Genomic DNA, 21,138 nt, shown 5'->3' with positions numbered 1-21,138 from the left:
CAACACTTTCAACCTGAGCTGGATTAAGAAGAGAGACCTGAGAAAGGCACAGACTGAGGCCAATCTTCCCCAGCATAGTCTAATTCAGGTGAGTTATTCATTTCTTCATTTAAAATATTTATAAACATTTAAGATGCAATCCTAATTAAAAATGGAATATATAATATACAGTTATGTACATAGGTATTTGGACAGAGACAATTTTCATAATTTTGGCTCTGTGCACCACCATGAGGGATTTGAAACGAAGCAGTCAAGATGTGATTTAAGTAAAGACTTTCAGCTTTAATTCCAGGGGTTTAACAAAAATGTTGCATGAACTATTATTGGATATTGGTACCTTTCATTGTCAGTAACTACTTCTTATATATTTCAGTAATGCGCTTTGTATATTTAACTTGTTATTTATTGTAAATTTTATTTGTTGTGTGTTCCAGTGTTCAATGCCAATAAATGTCTCTTCCTCTGCATAAGGTGTATGTGTGTAATTAAAGTATTAGTAGCCTTATGCTGCAATTGTGGCATAAAATGAACAGAGAAATACGAATGAATCATTAATCACAACTATTTATATAAGAATTAATCATTAGCTAAAGTTTCACGATCATGACAGTCCTAGTTATGATGTGTTATTAAAATTAAATTTTTAATTAATCAATAACAGATGTTTTATTAGTTGTACAACATGTTTAGTCCTACTTACCTCTCTTGACTTCTGCAATGACCCCCTCTACTACTGCAGCAGCTGCTGCCCTCTTGGCCTCTCTGCTCTCCTGATTGGCCCTGTCCTTCTGCTTCTTCTTACTGGTACTGGAGGAGAAGTCTGAGCTGTTTTCCCTGCCGCTGCCTCCTCTCAGCTGAGCCCCACCACGACGGCCCACTGTCTCCCTGCCAGCCGTACCGCTACCACCACTGCTGGCCATCTTCAGGCACTTGGCACTAACAGGCCGCCCGTCGCCGGAATCACTACCGCTGCTGGCGTCTGGATCTGAGGTGTGCCTCTTCCTGCCTGGCCCGGCTATCTTGGCGATGATACTGGTCTGAACTCTCCCAGAACAGAATCAGGAAGGCTAGTAAGGGATGGGGACCTAAGGCAGAAGGCAGAGAGACACTTAATAATCGTTAGGAGAAACTGATGGTAATCTACACGATTACTCCGCATCAGTATGTGGGCTATGATCAAGGTTTATCATAGTGTAATGTGGAACAACCCAGGCGATCATGATAATCTGTCTTTAATGTTTGTATAAGACAAACACAAGCACGCACGCAGACGCACACACGCACAGGGAAGCAGAGGGGTTCACTGCTTAACACTAATTAGGAGCATGTTTTAAATAATAATGCTACACGAGATTTGGACATGATGTCCAAATGTATTACCGAAGGAAGCATATGGCTGCACATAACGGTAGCCGAACCAAACCGACGTTGAGCCCTGCCTCGTTTCCTTAGCATAGCAGCAACGAGTTGCTAGCATTAACAGTCAAATGACAAACAAAGGACAACAGCTAAATCTGCCATTTTATTTGGCGTTCACCACAGCACAATTACTAAAAACACTGGTGTTGTTCATTAAGTTAGCTAGCAAGCGTAACAATGCAGCTTTCCGTCCCCAGAGTTGTTAGCTTGGTAAAGGGTAAGTTAGCCAGCCGACTGCAGAGGTTCGTTTATTTTAAGACACACGTGTTGGCGGTTGTCATGTGCCTGTAAATATGCCCCATTGTGCCAAGATGACGTTATTTTCCCCAAGATTAAGTTCTTTATCCGATCTACTGGAATTAGCAAATACGCTTTGAGCAACAACATTAAATGTTATTGTAATGTACCCGGCCCACACTTGGGAGTTATGGAACAATGCAATTCGTGGACGGTGTATTAGGGTTTATTTTACATTATATATACTGTATCTAATTCAATCGTATTGGCTTTACTGACTGGAAATAACCAGCCAGATTATTGCTCCATATCTTCAATGGGCACTTTACGGATACAGTTTATCTGTACGATCACTACACCTCATCTCCTATCCGTGTTTTCCAGCAGAGCGCAGGACAGGTCGTACAATCAAACGCTCCTACAGTCTTCGAGTACATAATGTCATTAGCCATATACAGGCTAACGTTAGCTGACAAGAAACAGGCTGATATGGTTACCTATGGTAACCTATTTTACACAAACACCGCAAGATGACATCTCGTGACACCTGAAGCCTATCTGAGACTAAAAGGCTAAATTAATACTGACATTAAAACGGGAAACTTACAGGGCTTCAGTTTGGTGAGAATTCCGTTCCTGACACACAATGGCCGGCGACTCCTTCTGCTACTCCCGGCTACTAAGCTCCTTCACGGCCGTAGGCCGCTGCACTCCTTCCCGCACGCGAAACCCCGTAGTCCACGGTGTTTCTGGAATATTCTTTCCTTATCCGGGACCCATTTCTTGAAAGCTTAAACTACTTATTTCAGAAATTCAAACTAAGGACAACAACTGGAAAACTGTTCAGTCTGTTGCCGTCATTCGGCCTAAGCGTGGTGAGCCCTACTTTTAACAAAAATACTCCACTGTCCGGCCAAACCTGAAATGAGAGCGCGCATAGGCCACTTCCTGGCTGGCGCGTTCACGTGATCTGTACAGGGGAAGAGGGCAAATTCTCTGGGGCCCCTGACCCTCCAGGGCCCTGAAGGCCTCCAGGTTGTTTGTGCAGCAATTCATATGACGAATTTGATTAAATGCAAATTTGCTTGCCAATATGAACCACAAAAACACGACATGACAAGGGTTTTAAAGGGGACTTCTGTATTTTTACCTACTCTTGAAACCATGTTTTGTTGTGGGTGGCATCTGTCAAAATCAAATTTTAATACCTTTTAATGTTTAAGTTTATAATATACTTATATGCCGCATATTTATAAACAAATTTGTGTTTATTTTTAATTAGTACCAAGAGAAACATAGCACATCTGGGGCAGGAAAGTATTCAAGTGTAATAATACTGGTTGGTGTCTGAAGCTCTGGCCGAAATGGGCCAAGGGAACATCTGGTCCAGCTGAAGACCATCCCAGATCCTCCAGAGTGAACATTCAGCGGTGCTCATATGTCAATTCTTTATATGGGCCTATATTCCCATAGATATTTTTTTTTAATCATCTGAGGAAGGGGCTTGCAGGGCCATGGCCATAATAAAACCCCTACTATTTTTAGACAGGGGCCTTGTCCTAAATAGCACCCTAGGCCCTGTGTCGTCCCCTAACTAACATGATGTTGACAATGATGATGCAGACCTGTGGTAGAGAATGACTAAACTCAAAGAGCATCCTGAGAAATAGTCACAGCATTGATAACTGATTACTACAAAATAACTTGAAAAAAATTTAAATATTTGACTGTATATCATCTCATATTCATGTATGTTTGAACTTTATCCCTGGCCTCATTAGTGTTTATTTTACTACTTTACATCGGGAGTAAATATAAACCCACTTATTAGGAGGAGTAGTTGTTAGTGAATATGTAGAGGAGGGAAAGAGAAGAAAAGAAGAAAAATGAAGACTAGACTAGACTATAACAAGTAAAATGCCTCTCTTATCTGTGTAGGCCATGCTCTTTCCTGTAATTCTGCTGTTACTACTGCCATTCACAGTGATCAGACATTGCTGGAATATTTGCATAACAGACAGCTGCAAAATCTGCAGAGATTCAGACTTTGCCAAAGGGCACACAAGGGCTTATGACAGCACTGAATAGCACCCTTGCGGGACACAAAAATAGAACTGGGACATCTTATAGCCTTGTGGACCCTGGGGTGAACGCATACACATTCAGGCTACAAGACAGCAAGGTCAGAAAATGGGACAGTATCAAGCATGGAGGCTCTTCATCTGATCAGAATGTATAATCTCGGTTCTATCTGATAAAGATGCTCAAAGAATTAACACGAACATAAAGAAATGTTAAGTTATTTAAGCTTTATTCACAAAACTGTACACTGTAAAACATTACACAAGCCTCTTGGTATTTTTGCTTTGGCATTTAGTTTTCAAAATCATGTAGCTGCCAGCTGATAGGCGGGCTGGGGGAAATGTGTGGAAAGCTAGTTAGTTTTGGTTTGTTCTATTTCCTAAAACACATTGTATTGTATTTTATCAATTCAATAAAGACAGATGAATAAATAATGTCTGTCAGCTGTCATCAAGAATTAGATTACTGTAGATAGATTAATGTCAATCAATTTTACATGTACTTGTGTGTCTGGTGTTTACATTTTAACCTGTAAAGTGTGCAGAGACTCCTCGGGGGATGTGCACTCTAGATGTACTGCAGTTGAAGTTGACTGCAGTCAAAGTGTCATACAAACAGCACAGTGTTAAATGTCCAAGAAACTGGCGCAGTATAAGGCACAATTAAACACTGTAAATACTGTAGAATACTATGTCACTTCAGTGAGACAACAATAACTGCAGCTCGTACCTATGCCATCACAGTATAATTGATGAACGAACATTCACAATCTGTGCATCACTGTACGCATCACATCAACTGTACGCTGTTAGCTTACAGTGCTCTCCACATTATTGCTGTGTAGTATCAGCGTACAGCCATACTCCTACAGCAGGCAGAGGTGGTTCGTGGGAACATTTATTGGCTTACCGAGTTCATTTTATTTTCATATTAAATGGTCATATCATACCATTTGTTTTCTGCTATTTTTATAAAGGCATACATGTAAAAAAAAAATCCTAGCACAACAGTAGGTGTGGTTTTTATCTGAAAATACTAAATTTAAAATCCACATGAATGCAACAACCTTGTTCATCTCTTCATCCTTACTGAAAAAGTATGTGCTTAAAACTACACAGGGACTAGGGTCCAGTATCTCTTGTATCTGTATTGTGGCTTATATGAAAATAAAATAAACTGAAACAATTCACTTTTTACTAATTTTTGCCAAAAATGAATTTGAACAAATTTTCACTCTGATTTATCTCCTCATGCACCCAAAGATTGGGTTTCCTGCTGCAAGAAGATACTGTCTAATCCAATTCAAATGAAGTATTCTTGATGAGCACAGCTCAGAATATACATCCAGTAGTAACAGAGTTCATAGAAAAAGGTGGAGAAAATGATAATGACATGCTGATTATGCAGCTTTCACTCTAAGTAAGAAAAAAACAAATAATAAAAATTTAAACTATAGCTTGCAAATCATAATTTTCACCCAAATCTGACTTTTGTGAGATATAATTTTCATTTTTTATATTCAAAACACAAATTTAAACACAGATACATCTCCAGATTATTTTTAAGAATTAAAGGCAAAAATTATGCGCACATATTAAAATTTAAATAAAATATGTGATATCAGATGACAGGTACATGTTCAGTCATGGCTATGTTTATATATCACGATATGATAGCAACGGTTTTTAAATACTTCCAAGACAGTTTGGACACAAGATATGAAAATTCACTTGCAATGTGATGAAACTACCCCAGCCATCTTCTTTATTTTATTTATTCAAAGTCTGTTAGTTTACTGTATCTGAAGGAAATGGCAGAATAACACAATGAAGGACCCATTTCCATATAACATGGAGAAGTTACTGGCACGTGTTGTAGATCTGGATCTGTTTGTTGATGTCATTGAGGATGGCTTTCATCTTGTCCTCCAAGCCGTCCAGCTGACGAGCTTTCCCTTCCAACTTCCTCTGGTTCTCCTCATAGTTTTTTTCCAGCTCTGTGACAACAAGAAATTTCAGTAATGGTTACACAGCTATACATTAGCATATGGCGCTAGTTTAAGTCTTTCTTGAGTCATTATAGTCTTTTAAACAGACCAAAGGAAAACATAAGAGTAGATGATAATTTCTCCAAACAATAAATTAATTCTGTGGTTCCTAAAGGATCAATTTTAGGGCCTCTAGTCTTTAACCTATGGTGTCATGAGAAGGCATGACATCGCTTTGCATAGCTATTTAATTGGTTTTGTTATTTTCCTTTTATCATTTCTATTTTTTGTATGCATTAGTTTCCACAAGTTTATATGTATACTGTGTTATCATCAGCTAGCCAGTCACCTGTAAAGTGCTTTGAATTGCTCTACCCCATGTGAAAGGTGCCATATAAAAGTTTGAATGAGTGACTCAGTCTGGAGTTGAAACTATAGCTTGAGATCTTGCATGTGTCAGATAACTTTCATCTAAATAGTTATATGACAGTGTGAATAGTAAAATAGACGTTCATACATTTGTATCAGGATTCAGAGTCTTTGTATTATGCATGTGTCAACAACAGTTTTTTTCAAATGAAAAACCCATAGATTTCTTCCTACAAACACATCCTAACACCTGACCCCTCTGTATCTCTTCATCTACACACATAAACACACACACACACAGACACACACAGACGTTGTTACACACCTGCTAGTCTCTGCAGCTTGTTCTGGGCATCTCTCAGTAGTTCCTTCGCTTCATCTCTGAGGCTCTCAGCCCTTTTCTTGGCGTCCTGCACAGCCTTGGCCTTGGTGTCAGCACGCTGCTGCACCTCATGGTATTTATCTGTAAGCTGGCCATCTAGAATCTGGACATCAAGACAGGAGGAAGCTTTTTTTATAATAGCTGTTTATGCTTTTAATGAGGCAAAGTGTGCAAAGACTCACACAGAAACACACCTGCTTGGCTTCGTTTGCCTTGTCTCGTGCCATGGTGGCTGTTTCTTCGGCTCGGGCCGCTGCCATGCTGTTGTTGGCACGTTTGGTCTTCAGGGCATTGATCTCCCGTCCCAGTGTGCCCAGGCGGTCTATGGCATTGTTCAGGTCCTTCTCACTGTTGGACGTCTCTGACTCGATCTTAACAGAGCCACAAGCAAAGTGAATTCTGATCCTTCTGAAATAATATCATTACCATGTTTTTGTTTTCATTCTGAGCCAGGGTGTCAAAAAACTAAATGTTCATGTAATAACCCATCTGTGTGCATTCTGAATGCAGACTGAACATTATTTTAGAGGAATCATTGATTTTCTCACACTAGCCTGTCTATACATGGGTATCATTGTTACAATATAATGCTGTATAATACTTTAGAGCCATTTGGCTTATGCTGAAAACCTTTAACAGGATATGAGTTATCTAAGATTTTCATCAACCATTAAATGATAGTGGTCTGTATTTTAAAACCTGCATTATCTGATTTTTTTGGCCCCTTGGGGCAGTGGAAAAAAGCTGTAATGCAACACTGACATACTACGCTATAGTGAACTTGTTAGCAAACAATTACTTATTTACACATCCAGCAGGTGTGGAGCATTCATCTGGAATTGTATTTCTGGCCACAAAATTCCCTCTCCTTTAACATCTGTTTATCTCTATACCATCTTCTAAAGGAAATCTATCTAGGGATAACAGCTACAGTACATAATCACATAAAACTGATGAAGAAAATGTTTTGCAATAGTAATCCAAATTTAAAGCCAAAAGCCAAATCTTGACCACCCAGCCAGTATCCAGAAAAATCAGCAAAATGAAATGCAAAGTTATGTGTGTTCATTAATTAATGTGAATATTAGGAGTTGCGCACATCAAGATAAACAGTTGGTGGTCGGGTGCCATTAGACCACTGCAGAAAGAGAGGGCACGTCGAGATGATGGTGGTAATTAAAAGCGCTCCAGTCAAACTTGATGGACTGGATGGAGATGATGGACTGGATTGCATTTAGTTTTTATGACACTTTTACACCTCAGCCGAGCATAAATGCTTTTTTGCGACTTTTTTCCCCAAATTTCAGGTATTGCCACTCAGGTTTTTTAAAGCTCGAAGTGAGAATGTGAACAAAAATAGATGGATGGAATCACACTTACTGAGTGACTGCCATCAATCAACAACCATAAAAACCAGCATAGATATGGGTATTTGTACTATGGGGCAATAAAACTCTTTGCCAAGTTAATCTCATCAATGTGACTCACAACTGAGTGTTGTTTTTCATTTTCTTGGTGTTACCTGTGCCAGTCGGGTCTCAGTCATGTCAATGTCAGCTTTGGCTCTCGCTATGGCCTTCTCTGCTGATGTCTGGGCAGTCTTAGCATCAACCAAGGCCTGTTTGACTGTCTCTGCTGTGGTCTTTACCCCCTCAGCACGATGCCTTAACAACAACATAGTGATAGTGAAAGCGGGTGATTTTAGAGAGAATGAATAAACATGGAATGTTCTTTGCTAGTACAAATAATCCCACACCAATACATTTGTTTTAAGTCTGACTTTGTTTTAACCACCTTGCCCTCTTAGCGTCCAGCAGCAGTTGCTCTGCCTTGCGGACATCATTCTGCGTCTGCGCCAGGATGGCGTCCACATTCGAAAGGCTGCGAACCCGTTCCTTGATTTCATCAGCAAGATGTCTGATCTGGAGGGGTGAAGCGTGGATGGAGAGCTCCAAAACGCGGTTCGCCACAGCCTCAATGCTGTCTGGATCCGCACCCTCCTCTGAGAGAAAGATGGATATGAAGAATTGCAGGGTTGACGCAGGAGGCTAGATTAAGAGGCAACATGATTACTCTACGTGTTACTAGAAAACTTAAAAAATGGAATTTATTAAAGACTCACGAGTGAGGAAGTCTCTGATCTGTTTGATGAGATCTCTCAGGTCATTATTGGAGCGCTCCACTTTGTTTTTGGTGGCTGTGGCTCTGTCCAGAGCTGCTTGGGCTTTACCCTTGGCCTCCTCTGCCTTGGTCTTGGCCTCTGCCACCTGAATGAAAGGCAGAAATGCTTATAGAGGACACAAAAGGCTGACAGATACAACTTATTCACCATAGCCACTGCTACTTTCCCCCCTCAGTCACTTAACAGTGCAAATAATTAGTTATGTGATGAAGTGTTCCAGGGTAGATTTTTTAGTGTGCCCCTTTTCACTCAAATCTTTTTTTGTCTAAGTGTATGTATGCCCCAGAATGCAGATTCACTGCACACTCAAAACACAAAAGCTGAATGTCATTTTTAGGAGAGTAATGTAAAGTACACCCCCCAAAAGACAAAGTCTACGATATAGAGTAGATTTATGCTGGCACTCAGTGACAGAAATTCATTTTAAAAAAACCCTCAAAAACAAAAAGAATAGCAAAAGACACTTTTTCTGTCTCCCCTACAACTATTTTCTCCCCGTATGACTGTTTAATATAGGTGCAAAGAGGCAGCTCTAAAAATGTGTTGAAAACACAAAAAACAAAACTTCCATATTTGGTCTAGCCTAACAGATGTGATGCTATATATCTGAAACAAATGAAGTCTAGAAGTATACAAACTATAACTATTCTCATGTGTCTACAGTACATACCTTTGTAAAGAGTCCCTCCACCTCTCCCATAGCTTTGTTCAGCTCCTTCTCTGCGTGTTTGGCTCTCTCCAATGCATTGTTAGCTACTGCTACAGCGCCGTTACAGTTCAGGCCTCCACAGTGACGGTTGCCCTCATCGTCGCGGCAGCCTGCACCCCCACAAGGGCTTTCCCCACATGGAGCATTACCTGGGGCGCCACAGACCTGTTGGGATAGGTATACGTGTACTTGTATTTGTATGTGTATTATCAGCATTATTAGGTGTATGTGTAAGACTGACACACTTCGCTCCCCTGCTGTCCTACAAAGCCAAAACACGACTACACGTTTGGTTATTATTGACAAGAATGGGATTTTTTTTGCATCTCTTTTACCTTAGAAATAAATATTACCCCATGGAAATTTATAATTTCAGTGATTACGTCATGTAAAATTCTGACAGAGACAAGTAACTAGACAGCTAAAGCAAGAGCGCACTATCAAGTGAATGCTAACCAATGAGATAGGCAAGGCTAGCCTTAGCCAAAGCTCAAGCTAAATTTACTTTGTAATAGAGAAAAAACATAATATGCAGTGAACAGCATCGCTTCACTTTGCATGGTTGGATCAACCTCATCGCACCAGAAATGTAACCAGCGATATCCTTGCATCTGTCAATTGCGTTTCTGTTCCTGATGCACAAAAGCTATCGCCTCATCCAAGTCAGTGTGTTCTTTTCTTCTGAATAGGCCCAATTCACGGCAATGTCTCTTCAAAGTCTGGCTGCTGATGATAATATGGTGATTCTGGGCTAAAATCAAGAGTATTTCCTGATTGCTAAATCCAATTGATTAGGTCATCCACTGCAAGTATAATACGATCTCGGAAATTCAGATTTTTTTCTCGGAATAAAATCCAGTAATTTTTTACCTACAATGGTCCTAATACGCCATCATACAACTATGGATATTAGTTGTATATCAGAAATAAGCAAAAAAAAAAAAGGATTTTCAATCTGACCAGCCAGAAAACTTCAAACCACTTTCTCTCTTAATTTAACTGCTTCTGTAACTACTTCAGTGCACATTCTCAGTGGTGGCATCTAAAGTATATCTTGACCTTCATCTTATCTCCACTTTTTTATGGCTGTATACATGGATCAATTTTATGGGGCTAACAGTTGCTAAAAAGAAAAAAGAATAAGATCAAACCTTCTCATTGATCTTCTGCATGTCCAGGCCCTGTGCTCTGGTGTTGAGGTCTCCCAGCGCACGCTTGTTAGCTGCATTTTTACGGTTGAAGTCGTCCTTCTTGGCGGCAATAATGCGCTCAGCGCGGCGGCGGGTGTCTGCAGACTGGCTGACTGTGCTGGGCTTGGTGGTTGTTGATTCATTGGCACGCCGCTCAGCATCATGAGACTTGTTGTAGGAGCTACGAATGCTGTCGTACGCACCTAGAGGAGGGAGGAGACAAAAGTACATTTTCACTTACTAAACTGAATCAAAGATGTTGGATTAAGTTTGAGGAATGTTCGGGCTACGGAGTTTTGAAACGGGGGAGAGATTTAGGAATAATGATGCTGCGTGTGAGAAGAATTTGAGTAGGAAAATGTGAAGTTTAAATGAAATGAAACTAGAGTATGGAAGCAACTCCATACTCCCTCTTTTCTCACCTAGGAAGTTAGAGTTTTTGAGGATATTCAGTTGGCGGTGTAGCTGCTCTGAAGTGAGGTTTAGTTCCTTAGCCTCTCTCTCCAGAGCACTCAGCTCCTTGCTTGCCTCGGAGTTGCTGTCTTGTACGATGGTTAGGTCTCCCTCCAGACGGTTCAGAGTGTCGGTGGTCTCACCGATCTGCGCTCTATGGGACAAGACAACTAGTTGCAGTGGGATGTAAACCGTAATCCTGCTATGATTTAAAATTCACTTTCTTCGACAAATTGAATAAATCTGCTCTTGGGGTGAAAAGATTTTTCTTGACTACAAGGGCAAATAAGTGATTTTGAAAAAAATGCAAGTGTCATTATCTTAATGCTGCTGGAATATTCTGGCTTGAGTACCAGAAGAAATGACTGGAGATGAATATTTTTGCATAGAAAACTCTTCAAATGCAGCGGAATGTATTAGCCGTACCTAAGATCTTCAATAAGCTCCATTAGAGTAGTGACGGCTGCAGCAGTGGCATTGCGTGCATTAACAATTCCCTGAACTCGTGCCAGTTTCTCCTCCAGGTCTGTGAAGGCCTTCTCATAGGCCCCAGTAAGCCCACTGGTCTGAATCTCGTGGGCACGCTCTGCCAGAGCCTTGGTACGCACTGCCAGGTCCTGGTCATGAGACAAAATTGTGAAGATTATGGTTGACTCATTCAGTATTTAACATGTTCTGCTGACTGAGGATAAGACCCCCTCTTCTGCATGTAACCGCACCTGCACAATGCGATCCCAGTCCCCGAAGCACTGGTGACAGGGCTGACAGTTGGGGAACTGGCCAGAGAAGCCTCTGGCGCACTGATCACAGCGGACACCTGACACCCCCTGCTGGCAAACACAGTGGCCGGTCACACGGTTGCACTGAGAGGTCTCAATGCCACGCCAGTCACAGTCACAAGCTGGAGGGGGCAAAAAAAAAAGAAGGAGGGATTGTACAGTGAAAAAAGAACAAGACGACCTAGTTTATATTGAAAAAAACATCAAATTTGTTTACACTTATGGATCTATGTTAAATGCAAAAAAAAAGAGTGTCTTTTATTGAATTTAAGGGCATTTTAACCTCACAGATTCCACTGTGCAGTTGTGTTACTGTTCCGAACAACCTCTTAACATTTAAGCCTAAATTTTACATACATATAGTTTACACATACACACATATACCAACTGTTTTCATAAATCTTGAAAACAAATAATCAAATATTTCTTCAATTTCAAGAAGTCGTCAATATTCTGAGAAAATAACGTGCAACACATTCTATTTGAAGGAAATATGAGAATTTAAGAGGCTCATAAATGCACGTAGGACATAAATCTGGGAATAAAGAATTTGAATGCCAGCTGTAGATTATCTCCTATTCCCCCTGAATATAGTCATATTGTATATAATTATTAGGGCCTGCACTGGACTACAGATTTTGCCATGAATTCTGTTCTCTACCTGTTTCAGGGGCTTAGCTTTGATTTTTGTTTTGTTGCCTCCGGTTCCAAGGTCTTGACTTAATGCTGACTTAACACCACCCAAAAATCCCAGGAGCTCTACATTTTCTTATAAAGTATGCTGGATTTACTGGGATTTAGTGTTTGTGAAAACAAGCTCCTTTTGCATACAATGCTTTTTGCACTGTTCAGACATGAGCTGTCTGCAACCATCTCTCTGTTTGAGCAGCTAGAGCACTTCACTTTTGCATTGAATCCTTCTTTTTATTATGTTCATAACAACTACTACGCCATTTCCTAAAAGCACGCAAGTCTTGACGTTTCTAACCTCTGCACTGTGTCCTGGGGTCTCCCCAGTAGTTCTCCTGACAGTCTGTGCAGGTCTTCCCTCCAAAGCCGTCACGACATTGACACTGACCGGTAAACTGCAAGATAGAAAGTGAAAAAACAGAAGTATGCCACATCAGTTATGTTTATGTCAATGAGGATCTGAAGGTACTCACATTTTGAACATGAATGCATCCAAAATGTTCCATACCTCGTTACATGAGGAGGTGACGGAGTTGTTGGGGTCGCAGCCGCAGGGCTCACAGCCCCTCCCGCTGGCCAGGTTCCAGTGGTTGGGGGCACAGTGGTCACATGTCAGACCGATGACGTTCGGAAGACACTGGCACTGGCCTGTGGTGCGCTGGCACACACAGTCCTCACGCTCCATACACTGGCTGCGTTCAGTACCCAGGAAGTTACAAATGCACTCTGAAAGGCAAATAGGCAAAAAAAGGATGTCATTATCATGATGCTGCTTTTTGAAACAACATTAGCATGCAAGCCAATGCTTTATCTTTCTGTAGGCGTTTTTTAATGAACTTGTTGCTCACTCCTGCAGTTGCGTCGGGAAGCATCCCCGAAATAGCCACTCTTGCAAATGCCACAGTTGGGGCCTTCAGTGTTGTAGAGGCATTTCCTGCACCCTCCGGTCTGCCTGTCGCATGCATCCACGTCTGACATGTCTATGTTGTTGTTGCACTGGCACGGCCGGCAGCGCCCTCCAGGCTGAGAGGGGTTGCCATAATAACCTGGGGCACATTCCTCACATCGAGCACCTAAGATCAGAAACAAAACAAAAAACAAATAGAAAAGAGAGTAAAAGTTATAGCCAGAACAGAGTGGTGGAACCAGATATGATAAGAGCATTAATACTACTACAGGATTTCCCTAGCTGTTTTTAGGGTGTATGGAACAGCAAGAAGCAGGAGGCTTGTGAATTCACAGCAGTAGAATCAACAGGTAATTGAAAATAATGAGGACCCTCCTCATACAACTGGATTTTGCCAAGTCCTGGACTAGGACTAAAATGGCTTCAGTGGACGTGTCCACTGAAAAAAACACGTTTGTCTAAGACTTGGCTTAATCCATCTCTGCAAAGCACAAACATTAACAACTTACTACAGTATGTTGCTAAAATTAGTTTTGTTACTTATCGTCACTCAATGAGGTTTGGTTAACCAGCTCTCATTAGTTAACTGTGTTTTCCATCACACCTTCAACAGATTACATACAACATATTTTTTTATCTCTCTGATTAAATAACAGACTATTACATTAGTGAGCAGTCATTTAGACTCCGAGTTTATGACGTGATGTCTCAATCTGCTTCAAGAAACTCCACAGAGACCAATGTAATCATCATGGACACTTCCTGGTTTGCACAATATTATCCCACACTTTGCTGTGTTTTATGTTTGCCTGCATCGGTACAGTACCACTGCTACTGTACTATACAGCTACAACAATAGTCAGAGTACTGGACTATTAATTTAGTTAGGCTGTTTTCCCTCACTGTTGTATCTCATATGGTGTCTCTTTAATTTGGACCCAGAAGAAGAAATATTTGGCATATTTGACTCCAGCAGAATAGGAGCACAGAAGGAAGAGAAAAAAGAATGAGGAGGTGGGGGGAGGTAAAGAATAGAGCTGTGCTGGCAAAAAAAAAAAGCTGAAGTACAGGGAAGATTAGATGAGAGAGAAATAGAAAAAAGAGAAAGTTGAATGGAGGGCAGGAATGAAAGGGCGGTAAAGGGAAGTAGAAGCAGTGGTTGGCAGAAGGAGGGAAATTTGGCTAGAAAGTACGATAAATGTAGTGAGCTAGAGTTTCTTTTAGTTTTTCAGGTGAACTACCTCTCCAACCTGTACTTTTGAAAGTCGGTGCCTTGTCGTGTTATCTAACAGACGGGTCACAATGATACAGTGGAAATTTCAGAGTCAGTAGCCTTTAATTTTATAATTTGCGCTTTATCTGAAGGCTGGTTAAAAAAGTGATTGCCTCTCTTGGCTGTGCGGTTATATTGTTGTTTCAGTACAACTATTTTCTCTCCCTTCTCTGATTTGACCTCTCAACCACATCCCAACATTATTCATTCACATTATTCACTCAACTTACTCCAAACAGAGGAAACAAAAACAGATCGAGATTCAACCAACACCTCTATATAAACCTTTCTCATGTTTTTCTCCATCTTTTTATTTCGAATGAATATTTTGAATAAATGTGGACCTGGTTAAGATCTTGTTTTGAAATTATTTAACCCCTTGAAATATCATTTTAATATTTATTTTTAATAATTATTTGTCCCTTTAATGCCAAAGAGTCACAGAGAAGCATTTTGAAAGTGTTCAACATTATTCTTTGATCCAGGTCTCACACATGGGCAGGAGTGCACTGTGGCACAGCACCATTGATGGGAGCGGTGCTGAAGCCATGCATGGGTAGGATTGGTAAAGTGGAGGGTTGGTGGAGGAGGAGGAGGAAGGGAAGGGACGGGGTCAACCATGATTACTCACGCTTAAAAATGGTCACTCCGGAGCGTTTAACAATCCCTGTGTCAGTAATACAGGGGAGGGAGGAAATAACACAGGTTACCATTGACCAGGGCCCACTGAGAAACATCATCCTTAGCTCAAATGAGTTATATCCAAAAAAAGGTTGGAGTTTTACTACTAACATTTTTCAGAACTGCTCTGGAGGAGGAAATAACCTCAGTGGTTGACTCAGTTGGTCAACTTCAGGAACCACATTTCTTCAGAGTGTGATTTAGCTGACTAAAAACATGAATGCTGTGATAATAAAGATGTGCTAGAGTGGCCTGGATATTCCTGGTCCCCAGAGGATGACTCGTAATGATTTTGATCACCTCCTGGCCTTTCCTCTAGCACCACCATCAGGTCAAACATTTCCCTTTGACCATTTTGACCCTGTGACATTTTGTTCCATATGAAAAGTATCTAAGCACCTGTTCTGTGAGGCTGTATTAAAAACAGCAGTGCTTTGAGCTAAATGCGAATGTCAGCAAGTACAGCTGAGGCTGATGAGACTGTCAACAGTTTTTTCTAGGGTTGGCAGTGTTAGTCAGTCAGGCCAGACTGAAATATCTCAAAACTTATTGTATGGATTGCCATGAAGTTGTGTACAGACATTAATGGTCCCCAGAGGATGAAGCCTACTGACTTTGGTGATCCCCTGACTTTTCCTCTTGCGCCAACATGAGGTTGACATTTTTGGTTTCAGACACTCATGTCCCCCTGAGGATTCCTTTACTTCCTATCTGGTGCCATCATCAGGTGAAAATTTGGTTTATGACCAAATACCTGGAAAACTATCGAGATTCCCATCAGCTTCAGCTATACTTCGTATTTGGTCTTAAGTAGCACAAAACACAAAGTACAGCATGATAACGCACAAAAATAAGATTGTGGAGAACATTGGAAAAATGTGAGCATGTTGGCCTGCTGACATCTGGACTGAGCTCACAGCATTGCTGGGCTGAAGTAAGGTCTCAAAGAGCTGCCTACTGTGACTGTAGACTCTTAGTCTTGTTTGAAGTTCATATCAATCACAGAGGTTATTAATACTGTAACACCTGCTCTGTCTTTAGACAAAACTCCAGTCTGTTAAAAAACAAAACTACTAATGCACTGATACTAAGTGAGATGAAATGTCCCTATTTAGTTTCTCTTTTTTAAAATAAAAGGTATCAGCTTAAAGTGAGGCCCTGAGGTGCCACATCACAGACACAATTAATTTTTGTTTTTTTTGTGTGTTTTTGAAGTAATGTTTTAAAACTCAAACACGGACACAAAGTCCATCATCAAGAGAAGCACTATGATGCAGCATTATTATGCATCTGTTCAGGTGTGGAACAGGTTTGACAGGTATTTACAGTGTCAGGTTCTTCAGTCACAATGGATTTTCTATGTGGGGTGGCTGTGGCTCAGGAGGTAGAGCGGGCCGTCCACTAACCGGACGGTCGGTGTTTCGATCCCTGGCTCCTCCAGTCCGCATTTTGAAGTGTCCTCGGGAAAGATACTGAACCCCAAATTGCCCCAGATATATCATCGTTGTGTGAATGTGTGTGTGTGTTTGTGTGTGTGTGTGTGTGTGTGTGTGTAGAAAGTGCAGTATGTACAGAAAAGAGTGCTGTATCAATGTGTGTGTGAATGGGTGAATGCAGCAGTAGTGTAAAGCGCTTTGAGTGGTCGATAAGACTAGAAAAGCGCTATATAAGTGCAGTCCATTAACCATTTACCATTTATGTGGAACTCATTGTCACGACAGACACACACACATTTGGACATGCCAATAATTTCATCAGCATCTCTTGCTGACAATGAATAGGAGAAACATAGCAGAAAGCGAGCATTGGTGGAACAAGAAGGAAAGAAGGAGATAAATAGAGACAGAGTAACATTACATTAATAATAATAAAAAGTTCACCTGTGTAGCCCTGGTTACAATTGCAGATAATTTGTCTGTTACGGTTGTCTTGGTAACAAGATGCAGCAAAGTGGCGTCCACTGTTGGGCCCGTCTGGACAGGGGCACGGACGACACTGACCACTGGATGCTATGCCCAGAACTGGGTTACCATAGTAGCCATTTGCACACCTACAGAGATGACAAAGGATTTAACTCAGGTAAATGGCACAGTGAAAGGTGACACTAATTATACAAGCAGAGTACAGCTGTTCTATAACTAGAAAACAAAAATATACTATTTTTCAATTTAGAGTAATAATTTGAGTAATATTCAAGTGTCCATGTGAACTGTAACTGTAAATGTGATTGATAGCTAAGTATAAGTATGCATAGAATGTTGTATGATCAGAGGAGTGTTCACAGTGACTTTTAAAGTGACCAGGCCAATATCAACTGAGGACTGAGGAATTTTTTCCATCAATACAACAAACCTTTATTTAACTAACTTTAAATTCATGTCTTTATCCTCATATCCATATGACAGTTAAAAAATTAGGCCACTTAAGCCTGTCTGATTGAAATAGAATGTTTGTACAAAGGTTACATTTTTATCACAGGAAAAGAGTCAATTTAAGCAAAGAATATTTTCAATAATTAAAATCATTAAATAATGCTAATAGGGGTCAGAATGTAGCAGCAGGTCACATGTATAAATGCCTAAATGGCCAGGAACCAGACTATTAACAGGTGTTTGAGTGTACTGGAGACGAGTATAGGTTTAATACTAGTCAAAATTATGGACATGGTTCTTTAGGATGTGTAGAGGCCAAAATGTGGAACAACTTACCAGATGATGTGCGATACTAAGAATCTCTTAAAATTTTAAAAACAGGTGTACGTTTTATTAAAGGAACAGGAGAGATGTTCAATAGGTGAATGTACTTAGTATTTTAGTAAAAAGGTACTATTTGTATAATGAGTAACATCTACTTAAATTAACTCTGCATTTCACAACTTTCACTTAAGTCTGTAATGTAGCAGAAGGTTAGCAGAGTCTCTGCCGTTGTCATGATGGGGAGTTTTTAATGCTGTGTTATGCTCCACTTCTAGGCATAACACATTGTTTGTGTTACATGTTATGTATAGTTTGTTTTGTTTTATTTCATATTTTGCATTATGTATGTACACATAACACATGAACCAAACCAAACCAAACCACTATCTTATGTTTAAACTGAACCTGATCCCGTGCAGCTCGATCAGCCTCATACTGGAGCTTCACCTGTCACACTTGTCTCCCCCAGTGTTGTCCCTGCAGTTGATGCAGGCTCCGGTCCTCTGGTCGCACTGGTCTGCGTGTCCATTACACTGGCACGGTCGGCAGCTGGGAAAACCCCAGTGACCCGCCTGGCATCCGTCGCAGTGCTGACCAAATGCTCCCGGACGGCACTGGCATTGGCCAGTGAACTTGTCACAGAGTCGAGTCACGGAGCCTGCCAAGCTGCAAGCACAGGCTGGAGAGGAGGTATAGTAAGGAGCAGAGGATAATGGGAGGAAGTAAATTGAAGAGGAGAGGAGATGGAATCAAAGGGAGGAAGAGAAAAGAGGGATGAAAATAAATAATTTTAGGGGGCTTTGGATTTGCAGTTGTACACTGGAGACGGTAGAGGGCGCCAACAGCATAGACTCTCACTCATCAAAAGGACTGCACATGTACAGGTGTACAACTGAATATGTAAATTCAGCATAGTCCTCGGACTTATGCCATTTTCATTAAATAGAAAAAAAGATACAATGAAAGAATAAAATCTAAGAATAAAACTGAGCACCAATAATGTCCATAGTGTGCAAACTCAAAGAGATTTGATATAAGTTCTAGTGAAACTGCTTTATTAGCTGTTGTACTGTGTGTACTTTAGCACAGGACTTACTAAGCCCTTCCATGGAAAGTTTAAACATTAGTCGGGAAAATCCAACTAATTGAGTGGTGTTAAAAAATGGAAAATGTTGTTATGTTGCATCATACAGTATCCTACCTAAACAGGTCTGGATCTCAAGTGAAAATGAGAAGTCCCGGAGTTTTAAAAACTGGAGTTGTATATGGAGTTTCTCACCTGTGCAGCCTGAGGGTCCAAAGCCATAAGTTCCCGGAGCACACTGTCCACAGCGTCGACCAATCACATTGGGCCTGCAGCGACACTGCCCCCCGCGGACATCACACATGGAGCTGATGGACCCCTGAGGGTCGCAATTACATGCTGGAGGAGGACAGAGAAGCACAGGCATGAAGTCACTGAACCCTAACATATGGGAACATCCTCCACAACGACATTGAGCATAAAAGGAACTAATAAAGGCTGATGACTGAAAATATCCATATGATTAATTACTAGTTTTACAGGTCACTCACGTACAGTATGTTGCACAGCTTTACAGTTTTAAGTCAAACAACGATTGTTCCCCTTCCAAGCCTGTTGACTGGCAGGCTTGAAAGGCTGAGACCCATGCGATCAACATGCTATCAACTTCTGTGGTGTGCTACTGGCTGCACTACTGTATATCCCGGAACACTGAGACATTTTCAACAACATTCAACTGTTATTGACCATTAGTAACCATGTTGTATATGTCCGCCCCCTTTACAACACTCAACATTTGAGAGGACCCATCGTGCACACTTAGCATTCCGCTCATAAAGTAGGGGCTGATTAGCCTAGCTTGCTAATGGTAGCATTAACTCCCAAGAGACGTTCCTTCTCATCGGCAGCTCCTGCACCCTCAGTGCTGTGTTTTGTCCTGCATTATGCAAAGGAGGAAGTCCAGCTTGCATCAGCTGTTTCCCTTTCATGGGTCCAGTTGTGGTGATCGCAAATGACCAGACTGTCAGAACTCACAACTTGTGGTCCTGTAACCACAGCACTCCACACATTACTCCGTGATTCAAATCATGATGTGGACTAACCTACAGAGCGCTGAGGGCTGAACAACAGCTAACAGCTAAGCAACAGCCTATTTGGCTTATGGGAGTTGGAATTGATGTGATAGAGAAAACATCTTTTAGAGCCTCAGTTCGAACCTAAGAAGCTTCGTGCTTTATCCCTGTGAATCTTTCAACTTCTGGCTTGGTTATGGTTTCCATACTAAAAACATATCTATTGCCATAAATACCATATATTTCAATACCAAGTTGATGCCCAGTGAACAAATACATGATCTTGTAAACAGTAAATTGAAAAAAATCTGAAGAAATCTCTATGAATAAATAAATTCCATGTCAAAAATTTAATTAATAATGTTAATTTCACTGATCCTAATAATCTCCAAGGGGAGGTTAGACATCAGGGAAAGGGTCATGTCACCCTGCAGCCTCCTGCATTGTGAACAATATAAACATCACTCAAACAAGGCAGAAGCATTTAATAAGCCCTTTCTTTCACTCACGCAGAGCCCCATCATTTATGATGGCCGACATGCTGGTGATTAGCTTGGCACAGGTGTCACTCATCAGTGGGCGGGCCACACTCTTCGCCCCGTCGTGGCATCGGTACCGCTCATAGGTCTGCTTCCTGCTGTTCGAGGCTGGATCCCCTGCGTTGAACATCTCCATGTAGGAGTGGCGTGGCATCAAAGCGATCTGGAGCAGAAAAACAGGAATTTATGAAAAGGAGGGAGATGTTTGTGTGTGGAATGAAAACTACAATTTATTCATGAGTCAGATGCTTAGAAGCCTGGAAAAAGAATCTCACTGAGTCCACAAGGAGGACAGCGTTGGCTGCTCCGTTAAGGATACTGTTGGCATCCTGATAGCGTGTGAACTCAAAGCGGAGGCTGTAAGTCACACCCCTCTCCAGACACACAGGCTGAGGAATCACCACAAACCTGGAACAAACAGGGTTAGCACACAGTTTACATTCAGCGATTCTGTATGTTTGAG

At 41.1% G+C, this 21,138-nt stretch overlaps 2 protein-coding genes across 3 annotated transcripts in view; both read right to left on the bottom strand.

Annotated features, from left to right (window-relative positions):
• usp19 (ubiquitin specific peptidase 19) overlaps positions 1-2,603 on the bottom strand; it is a 31,700-nt gene extending 29,097 nt beyond the window's left edge. Inside the window, 2 exon segments of the mRNA XM_040152211.1 lie at positions 704-1,088; positions 2,267-2,603. Coding sequence (XP_040008145.1) covers positions 704-923 — 220 coding nt within the window. The 5' untranslated portion in view covers positions 924-1,088; positions 2,267-2,603.
• Positions 2,604-3,962: 1,359 nt separating this feature from the next.
• Positions 3,963-21,138, bottom strand: part of lamb2 (laminin, beta 2 (laminin S)) — a 56,597-nt gene continuing 39,421 nt past the window's right edge. Inside the window, exons 17-36 of one of the 2 annotated variants that reach the window (XM_040152544.1) lie at positions 20,951-21,083; positions 20,646-20,838; positions 19,319-19,462; positions 18,487-18,718; positions 17,224-17,393; positions 15,294-15,329; positions 13,331-13,555; positions 12,991-13,208; positions 12,781-12,877; positions 11,733-11,914; positions 11,440-11,630; positions 10,983-11,167; positions 10,522-10,763; positions 9,332-9,535; positions 8,602-8,746; positions 8,274-8,481; positions 8,002-8,143; positions 6,674-6,850; positions 6,423-6,582; positions 3,963-5,737 (exon numbers count right to left, since the gene is read on the bottom strand). In XM_040152544.1, the coding sequence (XP_040008478.1) occupies positions 5,601-5,737; positions 6,423-6,582; positions 6,674-6,850; positions 8,002-8,143; positions 8,274-8,481; positions 8,602-8,746; positions 9,332-9,535; positions 10,522-10,763; positions 10,983-11,167; positions 11,440-11,630; positions 11,733-11,914; positions 12,781-12,877; positions 12,991-13,208; positions 13,331-13,555; positions 15,294-15,329; positions 17,224-17,393; positions 18,487-18,718; positions 19,319-19,462; positions 20,646-20,838; positions 20,951-21,083 (3,421 nt within the window). In that variant the 3' untranslated portion in view covers positions 3,963-5,600. The remainder of the gene's footprint in view (positions 5,738-6,422; positions 6,583-6,673; positions 6,851-8,001; positions 8,144-8,273; positions 8,482-8,601; positions 8,747-9,331; positions 9,536-10,521; positions 10,764-10,982; positions 11,168-11,439; positions 11,631-11,732; positions 11,915-12,780; positions 12,878-12,990; positions 13,209-13,330; positions 13,556-15,293; positions 15,330-17,223; positions 17,394-18,486; positions 18,719-19,318; positions 19,463-20,645; positions 20,839-20,950; positions 21,084-21,138) is intronic. The other variant, XM_040152545.1, reaches the window with a different exon arrangement.

The sequence above is a fragment of the Xiphias gladius genome, chromosome 18 (genome assembly GCF_016859285.1).
Source record: "Xiphias gladius isolate SHS-SW01 ecotype Sanya breed wild chromosome 18, ASM1685928v1, whole genome shotgun sequence".
Lineage (NCBI taxonomy): Eukaryota > Metazoa > Chordata > Actinopteri > Istiophoriformes > Xiphiidae > Xiphias > Xiphias gladius.
Note: the sequence above shows the minus strand (reverse complement) of the source record. Positions and strands in the feature narration are given on the sequence as shown.